General features: G+C 42.3%; 2 protein-coding genes and 1 non-coding gene across 3 annotated transcripts; 1 reads left to right on the forward strand and 2 right to left on the reverse strand.

Moving 5' to 3' along the window:
- The first annotated feature begins 268 nt into the window (after nucleotides 1–268).
- trnar-ccu lies at nucleotides 269–341 on the forward strand. Its single transcript has one exon. It is a non-coding gene; the product is annotated as a tRNA-Arg (tRNA).
- Nucleotides 342–2,394: 2,053 nt separating this feature from the next.
- On the reverse strand, nucleotides 2,395–9,978 carry LOC121624789 (zinc finger protein 84-like). Its single transcript, XM_041962687.1, has 7 exons — nucleotides 9,810–9,978; nucleotides 8,422–8,624; nucleotides 5,865–5,966; nucleotides 5,612–5,707; nucleotides 5,349–5,459; nucleotides 4,890–5,013; nucleotides 2,395–4,776 (listed from the first exon to the last, which is right to left on the reverse strand). The coding sequence occupies exons 1-7, from the start codon at nucleotides 9,844–9,846 to the stop codon at nucleotides 2,705–2,707; spliced, it is 2,745 nt and encodes a 914-aa protein (XP_041818621.1). The 5' UTR covers nucleotides 9,847–9,978; the 3' UTR covers nucleotides 2,395–2,704.
- Nucleotides 9,979–10,425: 447 nt separating this feature from the next.
- LOC121624894 (zinc finger protein 84-like) lies at nucleotides 10,426–16,891 on the reverse strand. Its single transcript, XM_041962856.1, has 7 exons — nucleotides 16,604–16,891; nucleotides 15,135–15,337; nucleotides 14,828–14,929; nucleotides 14,592–14,687; nucleotides 14,087–14,197; nucleotides 13,854–13,977; nucleotides 10,426–13,273 (listed from the first exon to the last, which is right to left on the reverse strand). Exons 1-7 carry the CDS (start codon nucleotides 16,626–16,628, stop codon nucleotides 11,367–11,369), a joined length of 2,568 nt encoding a protein of 855 aa, XP_041818790.1. The 5' UTR covers nucleotides 16,629–16,891; the 3' UTR covers nucleotides 10,426–11,366.
- Between the last annotated feature and the right edge of the window lie 440 nt (nucleotides 16,892–17,331).

A 17,331-nucleotide genomic window follows, 5' to 3' on the forward strand; every position in this document is an offset into this window, starting at 1 on the left:
GTTTTAACTAAAACTGAACATCTCAATGCTTGTGAGACAAGCACTGATCAAAGAAGGGTTTTAATCACCAAACTACGACTTCAGTAGCCGTTGTCTGTTATTTGATGACACAGTCGAAGGCAGTTGTTGACGTAGCGTATCACCACCAGTCGCGCTAACACACACTAAACATATGTAGTTTGGCAACACGGACTACGCGAAATAATGTCGCCGGATATTTGATAAGGTATTCTATATGTTGAAATAATGTACGTTTAAGTGCTACCTAGCCCCAGTGGCCTAATGGATAAGGCACTGGCCTCCTAAGCCAGGGATTGTGGGTTCGAGTCCCATCTGGGGTGATCAGGTTTTTGAGGTTTACTGACTCAAAGATGCAGTGTAACAAGCACAGTGATTTCGATGTAATGATGTATAAAATTAAACGTTTCTGCAAGGTAACAGTCATTAGGCAATAAATACATTTTTCGTTGCTTTATTCTTATTCATTTGGTGCTGCAATGTCATTTTACATGACCATTAATGTCATTGATTCTCAAGGTCTTAGCAGCATCAAATGAAACGAAAAATCAAATGAATGCAAATATGAGGTATACAGTAGGGTTTTGTGATGAAGGGTGAGACGCCCCATGGGGTGCTGTACTAATATACTGTGCATTTTTTCAAAATCTACTGATCTGCAAAATGGTTGGATACAATGCATTTAGAAAAACAGGATATAAAAGGGGTTTCAAAAGCATTATGAGACTTCATAGTAGGAAAAACAAGATAGCTCAAAATGATGGATCCATCTTTCTATTCAAGTGCCCAAGTTAGCCGTGAGTAATACCAAAACTAAAACTGAAGCAGCGACAGTGGGGGAAAGAAGTGTTCAACATGGTAGACTTTTTTCATTATAAATATTTCCAATGCAGCTATTCACATGAAACTGAGACCAGACACTGGTATTAACTCAATAAAACTACACAAGTAAAGAAATCATAAATCCATAAAATATGTCTTGTACAATAAAGTAGAATGATGCAGGAAAAAGTATATGTACATGTGCTACTGTAACTAGAATCAGCTTTGTTAGTCCTGTTAAGTTCTCTGAAAAAAGGTTACCCACCACTGAACGTAAGTAAACAAATAATCATACGAGAAACATCTTGTGACGAGTAAAGACCTTTGCAACAGCCTCATCAAGCGACACAGCACTGGTGACTGATGGATTTCTCAACCTCTAAATGTTCTAATGAGCACCATTGGGGCCATTATCCATAAGTGGAAGCAACATCACTCCATCATCAGCTGACTACACACAGGAGCTCCTTGCAAGATTTCCAAATGGGAAGTCAGAAGAGTTTGACTTTGAAAATGCCACAAGGAGTGAAATTCAGCAGTGTAAACATCATGGTATGTGGCTGTTTCCCTGCTCAGGGAAGACAAATGGAGCCACGACCCAGAACATTCTTGAAAATAACCTGATGTTCCAGCAGGACAATGATCCAAACATACTGCAGATGTGACTGTCAGTTGGTTCCATAGGAAGGAAACAAAGATGTTGGGACGGTCCAGTCAAGCACCAGACTTAAACCCAATAAAACATCTATGGGAGGATCTGAAGCTCAAGATTCACCAGTGATCACCCCCTCCCAGCATCTTCAAGATGTGAAGGCTGTGAGAAATAATGAAGCATATTGAAGCTCTCTGCATGCAAAAGCTTCTCCACCAAGTCTTGAATGTCAGTTTGCACGCCCAATACTTTGGTTGTTGTTGTTGTTGAACTTTATTGCACTTAACTCTTTATAGACTGGAATGTTCCAGTTTCTTTATCTGTGGGTTTTGAATTAATGCCCATGTTTGGTCAGTTTCATGCGAGTTGATGCACTGAAAACAATGTATGTTTCAATGAAAAATTGACATGTTGTATATTTACATGCAGTTCAGCCATTATTCATTTCATTATCTGAAACTGTGCTTTTCCTACTGGGACACGACAAAATGTACCGAGAAGGGAAAAAGACCGGTAGCCTGTAAAAACAGAGAAAACCTTCATTGCTTGCTGGTCATGAGGCAGATGCAGTTCTTCCACTGTTCCAGAAAATGGGCCAAAACCGATTCAGAACTATCCAGTGGTTTGGCAAAGTAGACATGCAATTTAGTAGTAACTATAATTTCAAGCAACATTCTTACACAGCGCTTCACGAACACTAAATGGCTTTTAGACCAAAATCCCATTATATGCACTTCTTTGTAACAGTGTCTATTTAGTGGTTACCATAATGCAAGAAACTTTTCAAGCAACTCAAATGCTCCAAATTATACAGATATGACTTCACTCCTGAGTAAATCAAATGACACTTAGAATCAAATGTTTAATTTATTCAAGGAAAAGAAATAAATTCCCCAAGGAACCAAGGTTTATATCATTTATACATACAAATCTTATGTAGAACTACAGCAAACATTTCTGTAAAAAAAAAAAAAAAAAGTTACATTTTTATAATGCAATACATACAATTACACAGTTCAACAACTCAAGCTCTGACAGCCAGAGACATTTTAAGGAAATGTCCTTCAACATCCACACTGCTGAAGTGTCCTTGAGCAGAGTCAAATCAGATTCTGTGTTCAGGTCTAAAGCTGATGCTGACCTCCGAGCTCCTTCGATGGGGGATCATTGAACACAACATCCCCACTGGAATTAGCATCATGTTAACATTAATTATGCATGAACAAGTCTCCTGTGTCTTTTTAAACCGTGCAAGCTTGAGAAGCCCTTGCTACATATTGTACAAACATACGGTCTCTCTCCTGTGTGGGTTCGCATGTGTAAGGTTAGAAAGCAGGACTGGACAAAACCTTTTTCACAGATGTTGCACTTAAACGGTCTTTCTCCAGTATGGTATCTCCTGTGTATCTTTAATTCCGCAGCGGATCTGAAAGACTTGCCGCAGTCTTCACACTTGAAAGGCCTTTCGCCTGTGTGAATCAAAGTATGCCTCACTAAAGCGTCCTTGCCAAAGAATCCTTTCCCACAGTGCTCGCACGGGAAACGCAGCCCTTTGTGATGGAAATTGTCGTGTTTCAGGAGGCATCTTCTGGAGGTGAAGGTCTTGTCGCACTGAGTGCAGGGGAAGTTTGGTGTGGGTTTCTCGGTCACGGGCTCGCCGGAGTGATGCACGCGCTCCACGTGCCTCGTCAGTGTAACGCCGTGCCTGAATTTCTTGCCACATTCCCAGCAGAGGAACGGATACGCTTTAGTGTGCTTTTTCTGGTGCTCCACGAGGTCAGAGTACGATCTGAATCGTTTACTGCAGTGAGGGCACTGAAATGGTTGGTAACCGGTGTGTTTCCACTCATGCCTGATGAAACGCTTCAAACTAGCGAAAGTTGTTTGACAGTGGGTGCAAGTAAAAGGCTCAGTAGGATTATGGACGTCGATGTAGTGCTTATGAAGGGCCTTGAACACAGGGAAATTCTCCTCACACTGGTTGCACTGAAATGGGGTGTGGGATTCTTTGTGCATTGCCAACGCCTCCGAGTCGCGCACCAGTTTCATGCACACTTCGCAGTAGAGCGGGTTGTGAGTTTGTTTGTGGGAATCTAATGTGGATTTGTACTTGAACGCCTTGTCACATTCATCACACCTGAAACAATGCTTAACATCCTCAGGCTTCTCAGGATCCACCTGTTGCTCATTGTAGCAAATGTTTCTTAAATGGAACCTAAAAGTCTGTTTGCACTTAAACTCAGCGCTGCAGTGAGGACAGTAGAAGGGACCCTCTATCACACTTTTGTTTACGTCCGGGCTTTTCTGTCCTGATTCTTTGGAAGACCTCCTCTCTGCAGATGGCAAATAATCGGGGTCCTGGCATGTGTTGTCTGATGGCTGCTCTTCATTGTTAGCCTCACAAATAACGCCACTGGACGACTGTTCGCCCTCATCTGCTGCAGTCTCTTGATCCTGTGCTTTGTCGCCAGCCGTTGCTTTTGTCGCATTTGGACATCTGTGTTGTTGCAAATAACGCAGGCTCTTATAAAACCTTTTACAGTCAGGACAAGAAAAAGGCAGCTCCTCTGAGTGTCGATTCATGTGGCGCTCCAAGAACTTGGCACGACTCACCACCTTGCTGCACACTTTGCACGTTCTCTCGTCTAAGTCATTGCTTTTGGTTGAACCCTGGGATCTGGCAAACTTTTTAGGGCTACTGTTAGTAGTATTACTGCCTTGTTTCTTTCCTGATTTTCTCCACTGTGACAGGTACCGTTTCATTTTGAGTCCACGGTTCTTTCGCACTGGTCTCGTCCACAAGACATCGAAGTCTGGATCTGCAGGTTTGCCCCTCGCTCTACTTTGCACTTCGAAGTCTTCATCTGCGGGACGTTTTCTTTTCCTCCCACGTCTATTTGGCTTCTTCTCCACGCCGTCAAGAACCGTCACCTGGCCGTCCTCCCCAATGATCAATGTTCCCGACTGGTCGCCGTGGTGATCATCTGCCATTTCACTCTCACTAGCCTCAGCGCCTTCGACGGGATCTGTAACCACCACAGTATCCATTTCTGCTTTCACATGGCTGCCGATACCAAACCACTGTGTTTGCACACAGTCTTCCGAGTTCCCGGTTCCCTCCATGTAAACCTCTTTGTTCTCAGATTCTACCTCCATCTCTGTACAGACTGTATACACGAGTCCGCTCTCTGCGTCCGTTTCCGTTTGTTCATTGACGATCACAACTCTTTCCACAGGAGGGAGACACAGAGCTGACAAGATGCCGCTGTCAACAATGTAAGATTCTGAAAAGATATATCACAAGAATGGTTCAATTCAAATAGTTTGCTCTATCAAACAAAGCATTGAATGTCTATGATACTCTGTGAACAGGTCATTGAAATTCCAAGAAGCTCACCTGTGTCCTCTAACCGGCTGAGGTCCTTCTGAGAGCCCAGCAAGGTTTTGAGCTCCTGCGGTTGGGCGAAAGTCTCCATGCATTCATTCAAAACGGACGAGGCATCGCTGAGCAGGGATGCAATCTGACAAAAACAAATGGAAAACTAATGTGAGACAACAGCACTGAATCCTCCTGAAAGGTGATCTTCATTATATACACAAATATAATTGGAGCGACAGAAAAAACATGTGACATTTTTAAGGATTTTACAACACTGCAACCACAGCCTATGTTACCAGTTAAAAATACGGACATGGGCCATCAGCGCTTGTGACAATCGGATACAAAAAGCAAAAGCACCATTTTTAAGAAAAAAAATGACCCCTGCCCCTGCGAAGCTAAATGTCAGTCTTTAGTGTAGGAGCATAAAGCACTGATGTACAAACATGCTGTGTGTGAACTGACAGGAATGTCTACCTGTTGGAGAGTTTGGGTGGGAAGAAGCTTTTCAAGTCTGGACAGAAACAGCCACATGAGAGTCTGGATTGCTTTGTCATATGTGGGGCCAAAGTCTGCTGGGAAAACATCCTGGAAACAAATCAATTCATAAATGTCAAATCGGAGCTCTCCATACAAACCATGAATTCTTGAGTACAGGACAAACAGGAGTACATCATAAACAACAACATCAGCAATCACTTTTCAACAATTAAGCACATACATGTACAACCAAAATGTACCTGGAAAAAGTTCCTTCTCTCTTCAGGATCTCTCAGCAGATTTTGGACAAGGCCCATGAAATGTGAGTCGGAGACTTCTTGTTCTGTATTATCAGTCTGCAAGAAAAGGGTGGTTTAAAAATGGCAGATAGAGAATTGCAATGTCAAAATATGTGACCTGGAATTTGTTGTTTTAAATAAAAATCTAAATACATACACACATACATAAATAACCCTCCAGGTATTTTATGTCAGAGCGTTGGTTTGGACTCACCTCAACGTTCCACAGAGATCTGAGATTCTGCATTCGGTCAAGATGTGGCTGAATAATCTGGAGGTCAGCAGTCTCCTCAGAGCGGCACAACTCCAGGATCAGCTACAATCAGAGGACAGCAGCAATAATTAACAAATTATCCTAAGAACAAAATGCTGCCCAAAGCTGCTCATCTGCCTGCTGTTCTGTTTACATTCACACTGGGTCTAAACCATCTGCAAAGTGCCACAGGTCAGGCACATTTCTCTGATTAGGGAACCCGTCATATTGACTGGAAACATTTTGCATGTAACATCTGGATGCTGCAGTTGTGTACAGATAAACTCCTGACTGACAGCTTGTAGAGGGTTGTAGTGTAATAAATGGGATTACAACCCAACTGTACAAGCTAAATGTAAATGCAAACAGTGGCAGATTTGCTTCCTGTGGCACGTCTTTGATGAGAGTGGTGTGAGACCCGACCCAGAGAAGGTGGCTAGGATAGAAAATTTCCCACAGCCTTCCCACTGGAGCTCAAGCGTTTTTTTGTGGAAGAAGGTGGAGTGGCTGTCAGAACCTGCACAGCAGGCCACCTTCCAGAGCCTGAAGTTTGTCTCAGCATCTGCAACTGCACTAGGAGGCTACCAGGCCCACTTGCAGTTACGGGTGCAGAGGGTTCTGCTGCAGCATCATGACGCAGACTGGAAACTCAGGGATGCAGATCTCAAATAGAGAAAGATTGCTTGGCTAGTTTTTGGGCATGTGGCAACTTTGAGAAACACCTGTTTGAATGTGACAGCTTTAAAGTCATCACCGACCACAAGCTCCCGGTACCGTTAATGAACAGTAAAGACCCTAGACCTTAGCAATGTCCTGAGGCTGCTGATGAGACTCGCGCACTTAAATGTAGAGGCTCTATATGCACCAGGAAAGATATTATCAGTAGCTGTTGATCTCTGCAGGGGCCTGATGCAAAGTTCTAGGAATGACAACATGGCTGCACATATAGACTCAGTCCTCAGCCACCAGTTACACTCCTACAAAGAGGACACGGGAGATCAGAGACTACACAGCCAAAGACCCCCAGCTCCAGGTAGTGAAAAAGTTCATCCAGTCAGGCGGGCCAGCTTGAACGTAAAATAATTGAGACAGTCAGGGAATTCTTCAAGGTGAGAAGAGAGATGACAGAGGTAGATAGCTTAGTGGTCAGGGGTAACCGCATTGTGATTCCTACCTCTGAGACCAGAGCTAATAGAAAGGACTCACAATGGTCACCACAGGTTAGTGAAATGCAGTAAGAGAGCCAACTCAGTCAGTGTGGCAACCAAGAATTTCATAGGACAAAGTAACAAAAGTAACAGAGAACAGAAGAACACAGAGGAAAGAGCCACTCATGTCAACTGCTACCTTCCAGACTACAGTAAAAGTAGGTGTACACCTGTGTGAGTATACAGGGGACTCCTACCTGGTAGCATCAGACTACTACTCCAGGTACTTTGAGATCCTAAAGCTACAAGTGGCAACCAGATCATAGAAAAGGTAACAGCCATCATTGCACTGTATGGTATTCCAGAAGTGCTAGTAAGCAATAAGTGACAGCTAGTTCAGACAGTTTAGTGAGAAACATGATTTTATCATGTAACATTTAGCCTACATTATGCCCAGAGTTATGAACAGGACAAGAGGGCTGCACGGGTTGCAAGAGGGATTCTCAGACTGTCAGAGGCAGGACAGCAGGTTACTGTAGAGGTGGCTGAGGATTCTGGGACTGAAATAATGATCTAAGAAACACTTCCATGTGTGAAGTTAGTGTGCTGTGTTGAAATCTTTGCATTTGTTCATTAAAGGCCATTGTGAGAGTTCCAAGGCTTCTGAGTGTACATCTCCTTTTTGTTAGATGTCAAGCAGACATTACACGGGTAAACTTGTTTCCGAATTACGGTGCCACACAAGAAAGGGGAGTTTGCCGGTCAATGTGAAGGGGTGATGCCGGATCTGGTCCCGACAGGGTAATGCAAATCAAACAAACACAACATCAGCTGAAAAATTACAAATATCACAGGGGGAAGATTGTTTGGAAAAGGCCTTGGCTCATTTAACTGAAAAAAGGAGAAATCTGCTTCCTCGACAAGGAGAAAGTATAATGAGATTTGTTTTTGAAGTAGATGTAGAGTATCAATGAGAAACTGCTGCATCAAGGTGAATGCGTGGCTGTGTGTAGGCATAAATATAGAAAAGTATATGAGAGCAAAGACAGGTCATCAGCTCACATTGTGCATCTGTGCCACATAAAAATAACCATACTTGACAATTTTTTTTAAATCATGCATAAATGAGTCTCTGTGTCTTTGATCTTAAAAAATATTTCAGGCTTTGGTGTGTTTTCACACTGTAGATATTTCAAATGTACTTTATTTTATATAATTGCCATAGAGACTACAAGTTTCAAATGCTGATTTGTTGGCTCTGTGATGTTTACCTACCGTTGCTATGGCCATATCTCTGCAAAAATCTATGTAATCTTATTTGGCTTATTGTTCAGTGCTTTTGAAAAATAAGAATGTCAACTCTTCCTCACCCGTGCTCTGAGACCCAATATGAGTTCAGCCCGCTGCCTAGTGGAGAGAAGTTGAGGCACAATCTCTGTAACCATAAATACAAACTCCTCAAGCAGCCCATAATCTGACACAATTTTCTGTTCCACTGTCTGCCAGATGGCTGCGGAGACCAGCCGAATCGGAGGGACGAGGAGCCGCAGGGCAGAGAGAGGAAGAGAGGGACCTGCAAACAGAAAAATACATTTTTTTTTATATATTTAAAACAGCTGAAACAGAAACACTTTCAAATTAGAGTAAGACTGAAAACAATATCTGGATTGATAATCCAGTGTTTCAGACAAGATAGCCTGGATTTCCCGTAATTTTTCATAGCTGTGAACACCACAAACAAAATTCCCTTTATCTCTATATTATTGGGGTAGCAAAACATGTCTGAAACAAGACCTCTGGAAAAACTAGACAAATAAAACCTGCATGGAAAGACACTCAGTCAACGACATAAGAATACATTGTTCTTTAATTCTTATTGTTTGGGTGAACCAACCGATGGAACGGCCTTCTGTGCTTTCCAAATATTTCCAGGGATTTATCTCAAAAAAGCTGGCATTTAGGCACAAGCAGGGGATGCATTAAACAAATACAACTCCACAATTCAAATGTTCAGAAGCAGACCCAGTTTACACCGCTCATCACATACATCTGTAACGTAAAGATAGGCTCTATCATCCTAGTCGATTGATTGGCTGAACCAACCAAACTTACTTTTATTCGCTGACTGTTTTTACCTGTCCAATCATTGGTGCGCCATTTATAAATACATAAACTGATGACCAAACTTTGGTGTCGGGTAATGTTTAGTTAGTGTCAGTGACCCCCCATTTAAAAACTCAGCAAAAACACTTCGTTAGCAAGCTCTGGTGAAGCGGCTGCGTCTTCTTTTACTTTCGTGATATGAGACTGACATAATAAACTACGCTGTGTCGATATGTGGATACATCATAAACAGTGGCACAATTGCATCATTGCACACCCACCATGCAATCATATCTAATTAGACAAATGCTTCGGGGTTGTGACGGTTCTTTACAAGGCAGCGCCTACTTCAACAATTCGTTTACAGTTCAGCCAGTTAAGCTAGCGTTAGCTAACATAGCATAAGGCATAGCCTAGCGTTAGCACGTATCCCAAAACTGCCACTTAATGTATCTGATGCCACTAAGATAGCAAACGGTTTCCACGGTGGACAGAACAGCGTGATACCAGTCAAAGTCTAAATTAGATTAAAAACGTTACTTAGGGATTTTTTTTTAAAGAACACGACTATTCCCTGGCAGTTAGCAATGGCATTCCCGCGCGCGGGCTGCGTTGCGGCCTAGCTAAACAAATCTCTCGGTAAGTTTCTACTCACCAGGCAACTGGGAAATACCTCCGTCCATTCTGTGCATTCACTGCAGTCACATTACCGTTAGGGAAAAGTATACCCGTCGTTCGACCGAAGTCAAACAAAGTATTTTATCGGTGGTTGTTTCGGAGATCTTTCTTCGTCACTCAAGCGATCTCTATGCGTCAACGGTTGCTTTGCGTTCGTCCGGAATAACAATCCGACGGGAGGCAGCAGGCATCGATAAGTTCCGCATCTTCATTTCTGTTCCACTTTCTCTCTTTCACAAATGGTAACGTTAATCTGCTATATACAAATTTAGTAAATACTAATTTTTAGTTTTACACTCACGTTTGCTAAGTGCTGGATGTAACTCTCTTGCTTAGTACATTTACATCCCACCGTTTGTATATTTGTTTATTAATTAAAATATGCACCAGCCAAGTTTTAGTCTGGTGGAAACATTTTACCCTTTCCAGTCAATTCTGATTACCCAATGTTCAGCCCTGCACTTACAAACAAAAAGAAAAAAAGACACATAAAACCAAAACAAAGTAGACATTCATCAATGTCAATTACACACTGGTTTCAATTTACTTTAAATCTCCCCTCTCACTAACACATGAAACATAAACAACGAAATTAATTTATCTATGTCTCGAAGAAGAAATAATACTGCATGATTTATTTTAAACAGAATTTTTTTTTATGTAATGCCATTAAGTTGAAAGACATTTCCCAAGAATATGACCAAACTCTGTTCCAATTCATCCTCATATGAACATAAATGCCTACACTGGCTGTTAAAGTTCTCCACCATTGGGCTTTTTCAATTTTTTGTGTTTGTTTTACAACATTGTGGATTCATGTACATTTTTTTACTCAGATCATCAGATCAAAATGCTTTAATGTTGAAGCAAATCAAACTGTTAGAAATTAACTTCAAACATAAAATACAGACACTCTGTTTTTTAAGACAGCTTTTTGCGGCGCAGATCTGGAGGAAAGCCACGTACTTTCTATTTTTCGTTTTCACTTTTTCCAGCGATCGCTGGCAAAGACAACAAATTCCAGTCAAAAACAGGAAACAGAGATTGAACAAACTGTAGTGAGTGATACACATATTCTGTGACAGGATCAGATTTGACTGATATAATGCTTAAAAGAGTACTGTATCGATTTAGCATTACACTGCGACAACACTCAGAAAGGCCGGTTTTAAAAAATGCAGATCTCTAAAGCTGCATTTACTGATGTTTTTGGCCACTTGGGGGCAGCGTAACAAGTTAATTACACAGCACTAACATTTTATCACCCTATGCTGTTGTGCTGAATGTGAAAGCCTATTCATGCGTTCAGTATCATAACTGTTATAGGAGCTAAACTGATTGAGGACTCTTTTAAAGCAAACTCTGTGGATGTTTTCTCTGAACACTACAGTGAATTTGTTTGATAAAGCTTTTAGCAAACATCACTTCTTCACCCCACTGTTGTGTACACAGGCCTGTTCCTGTGAGTTGCAAAGTGATTCTCTGCTTGATTTTGGCACAGCGCTGTTTAACCGAGCACTCCTGCCACGTGGGGTTACTGGGTTACAAACGTATGCACAAGTTTTTTGTGTCTTTGCATGCTGTAGAGCTTGGGGAAAGCCTTGCCACAGAAATGGCAAACAAATGGTTTCTTTCCTGAGTGTATTTTAGCATGCGCATTGAGGAAACACATTTTTATAAAGCCCTTCCCACAGACATCACATTTATATGGCCTCTCTGTAGTATGGTGCATTAGGAAGTGCCTCTTCACTTCAGCGGTTGACCTGAAGTCCTTGTCACACTCAGGCACGGTGCATTTGAAAGGTCTCTCTCCTGTATGGATTAATTTATGTCTAGCGATGGTTGATGCAGAGACCATCTTTCCACAGTATGGGCACGGATGACGGAACAATTCATGTAAGTGTTTGCTCCGCTGGTGTTTTTTCAGGGCCCCTTTCTCTTTGAAGGATTTCCCACACTCGGAGCAAGAATGCCTCTTCTCATTTCGAGACTCGCTGTGGATGAAATTCAAGTGCCGCAGCAGGTTAGACTTCTGGGAGAAAGTCTTGCCACACTCTGCGCACAGGTAGGGTTTCTCTCTCGTGTGGACTCTTTCGTGGGAAATAAGATCTCCGTCGGTTTTGAATCTCAAGCCGCACCGAGCGCACTGGAACGGCAGATGGCCCGTATGTTTCCACTCGTGTGCGATCAAGATGCGCAGCTTGGATAACGTTTTGGGACAGTGGTTGCATTTAAACGGCCTGCTGATTTTATGGATGTTTTCGCAATGCTTGAGCAAGGGCTTAAAAAGGGTGAAGGTCTCCTCACAGCGGTTACACTGAAACAGGGTGTGAGAAGCTTTGTGCCTTGCCAACGTTGCCGCGTCTCGTAACACCTTCCTACACACACTGCAGTAGAGTTCGTTGTGGGTCAGTTTGTGCCTGTCCAGTGAAACTTTGTACCTGAACGCCTCTTCGCATTTGTCACACTTGTAAAGGTTTTGAGCTTCGTTCGGCCTCTCCGGATCGGCCTGCTGCTGAACGTACTCAAAGCAGGTTCTGTTCAAGTGTAGCTTAAAAGATGAGAAGAGTTTAAACCTGCTGTCGCATCGAGGGCAGGCGTAGTCACCGGTGGGAAAGTGAGTTTTCATGTGAGCTCTCAGGCTTGTATGCACGTGCTCCTTACAGATAAAGCATTGGACAATCCGAGTCTTTTTCTGATTGCTAGCTTTGATGTCGGCGATGCCTCGCTTTCTGCTGGTGGCCAGTACATTTTTCGGACTCGTGAAGGAAGGGTCCTCATCGGAGCAGCTAGACAATGAATCATCTTCATTTAGACTCCTGAGAGGCGTCACAGCAGAACACTCCTCATCTGAGTAGTTGGACCATGAATCAGCCTCACTGGGACTACCACTAGCAGTCTTATGGCAGGAGTCCTCATCTGAGTAGTAGGACCATGAGTCGTCTTCACTGCAATCATTGATAGGAGCCATGTATGAGTCTTTGATGAAGCTGCTTGAATCTCCAGTGTCAGAGGCCTCTGAAAGTGCACTACTGGACAGTTTACTTTTCCTAGGAGCTGACCTGTAGGCAGAGAGTGCCTCTTCACGAGCACCTCTCTTCTCTTCCATCAGAATCTTTTTCAGCCTCAGGCCTCTGTTTTGTCTCACAGGTCGCAAAGACAGCGGCACGTCCAGTCTTTTCAGCTGAACACGGCATTGTTTTAGACGATGTGACGCAGTCCAATCAGTTTCATCAACCTTTATACCGCCCGTCCGGTCTTCTGTGTCTGTTTTTACTTGTGTTGTATGAGGCAATGATAAAGATTCATTGTCCAAATCTGATGTACATGACAGCGCAGTAGTCGAGATGTTGGCTTGTGGTCGTGTTTTGTCTGTCTCAGTTCTTTCTACAGAGGGAAGTTTGAGAGCTGAAATAATGCAGGCACCATCCAAGGAACCATCTGAAAAGAGAAAAAAATGTTGCTGTGAAATGGCAAAAAAGACTAAACCTCAACATCCGCTGTTAGGTTTCATTCATTATGCTATATGAACTGTTTACAGGCCAGTGGAAAAACTAAGCAGACATCACAATGGCAGCATTCACAGAGAGCTTTGGCTTAATATCTAAAGCTGTATTCACAGATGTTTCATGTTGTTTAACTCACTTATAAAGCAAAAGAGAAAAAAATGCTGCAGGTACTCTGCAGCCTCTAAAAGGGGAAGATTTCCTGCTTCTCTGTCATACATCAAAATAAATTGAGTGTCTTCTGGTGTTGGACTGTTGGTCGGACGCACAGGACAACCAAAGACTCTATTTTTGGACTAAAACTGCGTTTCAGATGAACTGGTAATAAAAATAATCAGCTCAGCTCATTATGTGCATTTAACTACATTGAAGAATAAAAGAACTCTTAGCTGGAATCACTTTAGTTAGCCACAAAGCCCAATTTCCAAATCAAAGGTGGTAAATACCATTATTAAAATTAGCAGCATGAAGAGATACGAGTAACTGAAGGAACTATAGTAGCTATAGAGGCTTGCCATTGTGATCAAGTTGAGCGAGGTCTTTTTGATAGCGCAGCAGGGTTTGGAGCTCCTCGCTTTGAGACACAGAGCCCAAACATTCCTCCAGAGCTGAGGGCCCCTCACCCAGCATAGAGGCAACCTGAGGAAAGAAAGAAATGCACCGATATTAAAACAGCAAAATTCAGAGCTAGACTAAACTGACATCAAAATGACCTCAAGTCCTCGACATTCAATGTCTCATTCTTTACCTGCTGGAAGGTTTGAAGAGGAAAGAACTTTTCAAGTCTGGAGAGAAACATCCACATCAAGGTGCAAAGTGCTTCATCATATGAAGGACCAAACTCTTCAGGGAAAATGTTCTGAAAGTATAAATTATATTCAGTTTTTACAAACACCTGAAAACCACAACGACTGACCTCTGAGTCTGACGTCAGTATAGAGAGACACAAACATTCGCATTCATTCGATATAAATGAGTTGCATTTGGTGTACAGTAGTATCTATGCAAGTTCATGCAAGGACAGTAATGCACACTCAAAGCAAGGCTCACTTCATGTAAGTCTGGGTGACCTGTCAACTCTTCATCTTTGTCAAGATTTACAGTGGGGGAGGCGTGTTGGTACATTACCACCACAGTCACTTGAAACACAATGAAACTATTCTTATGGTAGAATGGTATTAGATGTTATATATTGTTCAGGAGCTAAAGCACTGATAGACAGAACAAATTCAAGGCGCAACAATAACACTGACCTGAAAAAAGTGTTCCCTCTCATCAGGATTTTTCAGCAAGTTCTTAACTAGATCCACAAATTCGGAGTGGGGCACCTCCATATTTGCAGCACCAACCTGCATAACATGACATGAGCATTAGAAAGAAGTGAGCAGATTGCACTCACTAGTGCGAGGCATGCAGTTATTTTTAAGGGGAACTTTATTTCTCACAAAGTGCTTTTTTTCATGAATTGGAAGCAGCACTTTAAACTCACCTCCATTACCCATTCCTCAATGAGCACTTGCACTCTGTCCATGTGTGGTTGAACAAGCTCAAAGTCTGCAGTGGCTTCAAACTGACATAACTCCAGAATGAGCTAAACAACAAAGTGACAGCGTTTCAGAACCACAGTGGCAGAAAACACGTCTTCACAGACACTGGTTGTTATGGCAATTACAGTCACTTTGTGCAGAATTTTAAAATCCCCAGTGAAGGTATCAAAAAAGACGGCATGTTAAGATCAACCCCAACTTCACAGTCCCAGCAGGTACTATTGATAACAGACCAACGCTCCTCCTCACCCGTGCTCTGAGGCCCAGGATAAGTTGGGCCCTCTGGTGAGTGGTGAGAAGCTCTGGCACAATGTATGTAACCATGGAAACAAACTCCTCAAGCATCCCATAATCAGCCACAACTTTCTGCTGGACGGTCCGCCAGATCACTGCCGAGACCAGTCGAATTGGTGGGACGAGGAGTCGCAGAGCAGAGAGGGGAAGAGGAGCACCTGAGAGTCAACAGAGGGGAGTTATTTCAACACCAAAGATCGTCTTAATTTACTTTTACTTCCTCCAACTTCTACTTGTTTTTTTTGTTGTTACTTGTTTTAACTCCACGCTTTAACAGACACCGGAGCAGCTGCAGAATGAATAAACACATTATCAGCCCACAGGACACCAGATGGCTCAAGTAAAACCAGAACTTCTCGGGTCTTTTCCAAAAGCAAGACAACCTCATTCAAAATCCCACTGACATTTGTAACAGTGCTAATTCCTAAAGATCCAGCCTCGGCACAGAGCCTGTCTCCGCTGAATATTATATGGTTTAATCATATGCTTCATACTATTTGTTATAAGCCCGAGACTGTTGTGGGCTGAACTTCGGAGCTGGACAGATGAGGTGAGTCCATGGGCTGCAGCGAGCTCAGACATGTCAGTAATAACAGCAGGATAGACAGGATCCAACTGTGGAAGATTTCAGATGAGAGATTATAACAAAAGCAAATGCTAAAAATCACTTTAGATGAGTGTTTGTGAGTTTTAGAGATGTGGAAAAACAAGCTGCCACACCTGTACATTAACATGAGAGCTGTAGTTTTTGCTGTGCGTACGCAATAAGCTTTGTTTAACTCTGTTAAAATGTCAAAGGTTTTAGTTTCTAATGGCAACTGCTATATTGGGTGCTGATGCAAGTGAATCCATCCCTACAAAACCTGGACCTTCGCTTTTTTAAATGGTTGTCTCCTTCATGCCTGGAGGTGGAGCATACTTTCTGTCAGCAACGGCACTGCTTTAGCTTCCTTCAGTCATGTCTACGTAGATTCATCTTCTAATAAATCCAGGTTGTCATCTGGACGGTCATTGTAATGACAGCTGTGAACTGACGCTGTTAAGGCTTCGAGTACAAGGAGAGACATTTCAAAACAACTAATTCCCTCCACTGTTAAAATCTTTGAACGTCACAACGCTAGCTAAGAAGCGTAAACCAAGCTAAAGATGTTTTGCACACAGAATATTTATTTATGTTTACATACCTGGCCAGGAAAAAAATGGAGGCAATATTATCTGCATGTTATGCGTTTCTCTTCCAGTTCACATTGTGGGTCAACAATAATGCAAGATATCCGGCTGACACTGGCTAAAAATGCTTTCGTCGCTCGAAAAAGCAGTGAAATCATTTCTTCTTAAGAACGAGTGAAGTGGTTCAACAGTTAGCTAGCTATAAGTTAGACTTCACTGTTTCCAGTGGTAGTACTGGGTGAATAATTACTCACTATTTCCAATTGAAGTATCTTCCATCCTGTTTGTCCACTGTGCTCAACTACGGTTAGTTGTGGTACTGAAATAGTACATGCAAAAATTTATTCAGGAAAATTTCCTCTTCTTCTTCTTCTTCTTCTTCTGCTTCTGCTTCTGCTTCTTCTTCTTCCTTTCGTACTTTAGTTGATTGTAATTTTTTGGATGCGTACCGACACCTACCGTACCAGAGGCGCACTGGAGTATGTAGAACAGGATCTAGTTTACATTAGTCTATAAAAACTAATAGATTCTAGTGTACGATCCGGTGTGTACTGAAAAATCTATTATCCTTCTTTGTGTTTCTGTGCTGGGTCTGTTGGACAGATGCAAAAATTGGTCCGACGGTGTTTTGGTTCCGTGTTGCACTGAACGACGGTTCCCATGCCATGTAATCTTTGGGACCATCCAGCCCAGGCCAACCCACCAGAGCATCTAGTGACAAAAAATATATCATTACATTTCATATTAATACTTTCTAATCACTGTTAACTAACGAATCTTTAAATCTGTGTCTCACACTGCTGGAGGGACAACTTTGGACAAGAAACTATGAGGAAAATGTTTATTGGCTATCTTGAATGAAACATGCACTTGTGTGGAGCCTGTCCAACAATAGGCTGGTATCAAATGTGACTGGTATTTTTTCTGGTATTTTTAATATATATTGAATATATATTTTTTATTTTTCTTTTATATAGTCAAA

This window comes from Chelmon rostratus, chromosome 21 (assembly GCF_017976325.1).
Source record: "Chelmon rostratus isolate fCheRos1 chromosome 21, fCheRos1.pri, whole genome shotgun sequence".
Lineage (NCBI taxonomy): Eukaryota > Metazoa > Chordata > Actinopteri > Chaetodontiformes > Chaetodontidae > Chelmon > Chelmon rostratus.